Genomic DNA, 7,258 nt, shown 5'->3' with positions numbered 1-7,258 from the left:
TCAACAAGATTTGATTTTCACAGCCCAAATTTAATAGTAAACCATGTACTTCAAGAACAAGATGAAAACTCAAATTGACTTCCATGCATATATGAATTTGTTGGGATGAACCCAACTATTATTCATAACTATAAAGCTCTAATAAAAAAGAATAAGATGAAGAATAATGTGAATTGAAACTGTTTTCATTGAGCATATGTGAGAGAGGAAATTAGTGTGGCACAGTAAAAATTTGATCATAGGAAAATTTTGGTATTAATAACCTTTAAAGCCTCTCTCTTCTATTCCTAACTTTCTATAACTTGAACTTGTAGATCAAGTCCTGGCACTTGGAATTCCACTGGCAGATTCTAAACTGGATTCTAGTTCAGAACCTCTTCCGTCTCTCCCTTCCATTTTATGTTTGGCAAAAATCCTTTAGGTTGCAGGTAAAAAAAAAAAAAAAAAAAAAAAACAACAACAACAACAACAAAAAACTAGCTGCTGAGCTAGATCCCATTAGTAAGATCGATGCCAGACAAATCCTGGATCTGTGAAGACCGCTTAAAGAATTGGTAATCAGCTTATTCAGGGCACAGGGGAAGAGGCTGATGTTGAATACAGGAAGTTAAGGCAGGGAATCTGTATCTGCCTATCTGGTGTTCTGATTGAACAACAGGCAGAGAAGGACAGCACCAAGGACAGCTCTTCAATGCTGTGATGTGAATCTGAAAAATCCTGCGAGTTGATGTGGAAAAACTAAGGTTCAGGTCCTGGTTCCACCTCTGCCTAGCTAAAAATGTCTATAACTGGCACGTAATTTAATTTATGCAATCCTCAGTTTGCATAAGTTTATTCTACATAGTTCTTAGGGAGCACATTAAATGGTAAATTACAAATGAAAGTATGTGTCAGTGATACAACTTAAAGATATTAATATTGTTTTCATTAACCTTTCAGTTTGAATCATAGACCTTTACCTAACCTAAGATTGAGTTGTGTTGGAGAAGAAACTAGCACTTTTCCTTAAGTGTGAAATGACAGTTAAATAAACTGATAGAAAAACCAAAATACCACAAACAATTACAAACTTTATTGGTGAGAGAAGAGAGCTACAATTTGCTTTGTACATTGTGGGTTCAGATATAGGTTCTTTTGGTTATTATGCCACATAATTTTCATAACAACTCCATGTACATAGCAGAGTAGAGGAGTCAGTTCCCGTGCTCAGCCCCTGCACTTTATTCCTTCTGTTATTATTAGGGGTAGGGGAGGGGAAGGGATGGCATCTGATATTCAGGGTGATAGAAATCCAAGTGTCAGCTTTCCCAAGAGTAGTTTATTCTGAAGGTTTTTCCTATGGCAGAAAGAAGGTGATAAGGGTAGAGAGAAAGTGAGGGTAAGAAAGACACCTCTAGCTCCAACAATCATTTATCAGAGCTTCCTTGGCAGGAGCTGGAGTTAGATATCAGAGACCTCTTTAGAAAGAGATGAGCCAAGCTTACTAGGATAACCCAAGTTGCTGCTGACATCACCGTTCCTTAGTCATGGTGGGGATCCTCCACAGTGACTCTCAGCCCAACAGCCAATGAAGGAAATTAAGAACAAAATTGGTTATCAGTGTGAGATAGCTATGTAATATAGTGACGTCTTAGGGAAATACTTCTAACTACCTTTACAGTTAGGATATTTTAAGGGAAAATGAAGTCCTGTGTAATTAGTATTCAACTTTCTTTCCTATCTTCAGTGAAATCAGAGTATTTTTTATTATCCTTAATTTGAATAATTATTTCAGAAAATATCAGCTTATTTTTTATGAACATGAATTACATGTGGAAATAATAATGTGCATGTATTAATTTATAAGTATAAAATGTATGATAATAGGAAGTGATTGGTTGCAAAGAAATACCTTTACTATATCTTTCCATATAGTTTTCCTTCTGTATGTGAGGATGTGTAGAGAGCTACAGGGAGCTGTGAAAGATAGGTATTCAAGTCCTTTTATCTGAAGATCAAGTAGACTGATTTTTTTTGTTTTTTAATAGTTTGATAGATACTTGTGATGATCTGTTCAATAGCCCACTGAGGAATAAGTTGAAGGAGTAGCAATTTTCTACCTAGGTGGCATTTTAGAGCCATTATTGGAGGGAAATGACTATTATACGATACTGCTCCTTAGAACTTCCATAAGGAAAATGTTAGTGATTAGGTATATTTGTATGATGATTTATGTAGCAGAAAGAGCACCAGCAATGAAATAGGAAGATAGAAGTTTAAAATCTTGCTTCAATACCCACAGAAGGTTGTTTTTAAACCCTCTGAAGCACAGTTTCTTACTATGAAAATGGGACTATCCACCTAATTCTGAAAATGATTGTGAGAGTGCATTAAATGATGTTTCTTTTATTTTTTTTAATTTTTTGAACCTTTGATGACAAAATGATGTTTCTGAAAGTGCTTAATTATATCTTTGTAAAAGAAACTATAATAATTTTCTTGTGTTTTTTCCCCCTGCAGAAAGTAAGTGAGAAGGTTGGAGGAGCTGAAGGAACCAAGCTAGATGATGACTTCAAAGAGATGGAGAGGGTAAGTCCCCACCACCATGAGTTTCCTTTGCCATAAGTTTTCCACCATTAGAGGGCCAGGGGGAGCTACTCTCTACTGATATCTGAGAACACATTTCATTGTTTTAAAAGATATTGTCCTTTTGAAGTGTATTCCAAAATAGGAGATTTAAAGTATCCTGTCATCCCTCAGTGCTATGCTCAGTGAAAGTGGAGTGTCATAATGCTCTGCTCCTAGTAGGTTCTATCATCTCTTTTCTACATAAGGGTTATGTGGAGCTGATGGTTGAATGAGGGTAAGGTGGGAAGAAAAGTGGAGAAGGTGGAGAAGGATGTCCCAGATGTTTTGGGGAGAGGCTGAAGGCTGAGTCACTTTCTGACTGTAGAGGACTTTCTGACAGGATGGTGCCATCCAGATCCAGCAGGGTAGTATGGAGAGAATGCAGTTTTTGGAGCATATCTGCCTTGGCTCCAACTCCATTTCCACTGCTTGTTGCAAAGTACATTTATTGCTCAGAGTGTGTTTATATATAACATGAGAATACTTATACCCACTTGGAAAATTTTTATTAAGGATTAAGACTAATATAATTAATTTAGGGTTCTGCCTAAAAGATCACAGGTTCTCAATAAATGAAGGTAGAGGTAATGAATAAAATGTCTCATTTCATTTTTCCTGGGGTATAAGCCATATTTTCTCTTTCACTTTTCATAGCAAATGGTATTTAGGCTTATGACGAAGAGTGTGTATTGTGAAAATATCTTGGGTTTTCAATTGTTGATGGTGATGGATCTAGGAGTACAAATCCTGTACTTGATCAAGACTGTCCCAAGCCTGTATAATACCTGGAAACTACATTTAAGCATTATTAAGAATTTTGTTTCTGTACATTTTTATAAAAAAGCATTTTTTCTTTATATTCTGATTTGCCTATATCAGAAATATTTTAGAGGCCTGAGAGATAGATTTAACTTTTTTTTTCATTTTGTCCACATCATTTCCAGTGACTGTCTCAATTTTGCTATTTTTTGTTTGTAAAGTCTTTTTAAATATTTAATTGATTTTATTTTTTAAATACATGACGGTGGAATGCTTTACAATTCTTATTACACATATAGAACACAATTTTTCATGTCTCTGTTTGTATATAAAGTATATTCACACCAATTCATGTCTCCGTACATGTACTTTGGATAATGGTGTCCATCACATTCCACCATCATTGCTAACCCCCGGCCCCCTCCCATCCCCTCCCACCCCTCTGCCCTATCTAGATTTTGTCTATTTCTCCCATGCTCCCTTCCCTACCCCAGTATGGGTCAGTCACCTTATATCAGAGAAAACATTTGGCATTTGTTTTTTTGGAATTGGTTAACTTTACTTAGCATTATTTTCTCCAACACCATCCATTTACCTGCAAATGCCATGATTTTATTCTCTTTTATTGCTGAATAATATTCCATTGTGTATATATACCACATTTTAAAAATCCATTCATCTATTGAAGGGCATCTAGGTTGGCTCCACAGTTTAGTTATTGTAAATTGTGCCGCTATAAACGTTGATGTGGCTGTGTCCCTGTAGTATGCTGCTGTTTTTTTTTTTTTTTAAATTCCATTAAGAGGTTAACTCGTTGTTTTTATTTGGTTATCAAAAGAACATACAAGTCATTATTCATTACTATATGCTGGGGGAAAATTTTACATTGAAGGACTATCAGGCTTATTGGTGCAATAAAGATTTACAATAAGCACATCTTTAATTTTTTTTTCATTTAATCTCTATTGTAAGAAGCCTCATTGTTTTTTTTTATTAGTTGCTCAAGACAATACAATGATCTTGACATATCATACATTTGATTCAAATGGGTTATGCTCTTTTTAAGTCCTTTGGGTGTAGACCAAGGAGTGGGATAGTTGGGTCAAATGGTTTTCCAAGGAATACTGCAAAATACTGCTTTCCATATTGGCTATACTAATTTGCAGTCCCACCAGCAATGTATGAGTATGCCGTTTTCCCCACATCCTCACCAACACTTATTGTTTGTCTTCATAATAGCTGCTATTCTGACTTTAGTGATATCTTAGAGTAATTTTGATTTGCATTTCTCTAATTGCTAGAAATGATGAACATTTTTCCATATATTTGTTAATTGATTGTANTTTTTTTTTTTGTATTTTTTTTTTTTTTTGGTGCTTAGCTTTTTGAGTTCTTTATATACCCCAGAGATTAGTGCTCTATCTGATGTGTGAGGGGTAAAAAATTGCTCCCAAGATATAGGCTCTCTGTTCACCTCACAGATTGTTTCTTTTGCTGAGAAGAAACTTTTTAGTTTGAGACCATTTCATTTATTGATTCTTGGTTTTAATTCTGGCGCTATATGAGTCTTATTAAGGAAGTTGGGGCCTAATCCCTCATGATGGAGATTAGGGCCTACTTTTTCTTCTATTAGACGCAGAGACTCTGGTTTAATTCCTAGGTCCTTGATCCATTTTGAGTTGAGTTTTGTGCATGGTGAGAGATAGGGGTTTAATTTCATTTTGTTGTATATGGATTTCCAGTTTTCCCAGCACCATTTGTTGAAGAGGCTATCTTTTCTCCAGTGCATGTTTTTGGTGCCGTTGTCTAATATAAGATAGTTGTAATTGTATGGGTTGGTCTCTGTGTCCTCTATTCTGTACCATTGGTCTACCAGTCTGTTTTGGTGCCAATACCATGCTGTTTTTGTTACTATTGCTCTGTAGTATAATTTAAGGTCTGGTATAGTGATGCCACCTGCTTCACTCTTCCTGCTAAGGATTGATTTAGCTATTCTGGGTCTCTTATTTTTCCAGATGAATTTTGTGATTGCTTTTTCTATTTCTATGAGGAATGCCATTGGGATTTTAATCAGAATTGCATTAAATCTGTATAGTGCTTTTGGTAGTATGGTCATTTTGATAATATTAATTCTGCCTCTCCAAGAGCAAGGTACATCTTTCTATCTTCTAAGATCTTTGATTTCTTTCTTTAGGGTCCTGTAGTTTTCATTGTATAGATCTTTCACCTTTTTGGTTAAGTTGATTTCCCAAGTATTTTATTTATTTGTTTGTTTGTTTATTTATTTATGAGGCTATTGTAAATAAGGTAGTTTCCCTCATTTCACTTTCTGAGGATTTGTCACTGATATACAGAAATGCCTTTGATTTATGGGTATTGTTTTTATATCCTGCTACTTTGCTGAATTCATTCATTAGTTCTAGAAATTTTCTGGTGGAGCTTTTAGGGTCTTCCAGGTATAGAATCATATCATCAGCAAATAGTACTAATATAAGTTCTTCTTTTCCTATCCATATCCCTTTAATTTCTTTGTCTGTCTAATTGCTCTGGCCAGTGGTTCAAGAACTATGTTAAATAGGAGTGGTGAAAGAGAGCATCCCTCTCTTGTTCCAGTTTTTAGAGGGAATGCCTTCAATTTTTCTTTATTTAGGATGATGTTGGCCTGGGGCTTAGTGTAGATAGCCTTTGCGATGTTCCCAGCACTGATAAAAATAACCTACTTAAGGTACTGAGACTTCAGCTGTTTGTAAAGTCTTTTTCATTTTTTCTCCTGTTAAGTTCATTGATGAACTCAACAAATATTTGCTTTATGCCTCCAGTGATCCAGGTATGTAGGATACACACAGGATTCCTGAGTGTGTGAAATTCATAGTCTAGTGGAGAATGTCTAATATACTTTGGACACATGTGACCAGTGTAGAAGGCTAACAAAACCTGATGCTGCAGATGCCTGGCACAGAAGAAACCCACCCACACAGGGTGGGCAGGGAAGATCTTCAAGCTGTTTACATCAAAGGGTGGAGGCTAAATAAGAGTTAGTAGAGCCTAGTGTGTTTCTCGGAAAGGAAAAAAGATGCGAGTAGATAACAGGAGAAAACATTTGAGTTCCTAATATATAAATAATAAGTTGTTAATCAGCAGGGACTAAAATGTCTCTGTTGGTCCCTTTTTTTTTCTTTTTTTTAATTGGTTGTTCAAAACATTACAAAGCTCTTGACATATCATATTTCATACATTCGATTCAAGTGGGTTATGAACTCCCATTTTTACCCCAAATACAGATTGCAGAATCACATCGATTACACACCCACATTTTTACATTATGCCATATTAGTAACTGTTGTATTCTGCTACCTTTCCTAACCTCTACTATCCTCCCTCCCCTCCCCTCCCATCTTCTCTCTCTACCCCATCTGTTGTAATTTAATTCTTTCCCTTGTTTTTTTTCCCTTCCCCCTCACAACCTCTTATACGTAATGTTGTATAACAATGAGGGTCTCCTTCCATTTCCATGCAATTTCCCTTTTCTCTCCCTTTCCCTCCCACCTCATGTCTCTGTTTAATGTTAATCTTTTCCTACTGCTCTTCCTCCCTGCTCTGTTCTTAATTGCTCTCATTATATCAAAGAAGACATTTGGCATTTGTTTTTTAGGGATTGGCTAGCTTCACTTAGCATAATCTGCTCTAATGCCATCCATTTCCCTGAAAATTCCATGATTTTGTCATTTTTTAGTGCTGCGTAATACTCCATTGTGTATAAATGCCACATTTTTTTTATCCATTCATCTATTGAAGGGCATCAGGGTTGGTTCCACAGTCTAGCTATTGTGAATTGTGCTGCTATGAACATCGATGTTGCAGTATCCTTGTAGTACGCCCTTTTTAGGTCTTT

The 7,258-nt window shown here is 35.9% G+C and overlaps 1 protein-coding gene across 1 annotated transcript in view; it reads left to right on the top strand.

Annotated features, from left to right (window-relative positions):
- The first annotated feature begins 2,406 nt into the window (after nt 1-2,406).
- Nucleotides 2,407-7,258, top strand: part of Sh3gl2 (SH3 domain containing GRB2 like 2, endophilin A1) — a 58,420-nt gene continuing 53,568 nt past the window's right edge. Inside the window, exon 1 of the mRNA XM_015502574.2 lies at nt 2,407-2,568. Coding sequence (XP_015358060.2) covers nt 2,422-2,568 — 147 coding nt within the window. The 5' untranslated portion in view covers nt 2,407-2,421. The remainder of the gene's footprint in view (nt 2,569-7,258) is intronic.

The sequence above is a fragment of the Marmota marmota genome, unplaced genomic scaffold, assembly GCF_001458135.2.
Source record: "Marmota marmota marmota unplaced genomic scaffold, marMar, whole genome shotgun sequence".
In the NCBI taxonomy this organism is placed as follows: domain Eukaryota; kingdom Metazoa; phylum Chordata; class Mammalia; order Rodentia; family Sciuridae; genus Marmota; species Marmota marmota.
Note: the sequence above shows the minus strand (reverse complement) of the source record. Positions and strands in the feature narration are given on the sequence as shown.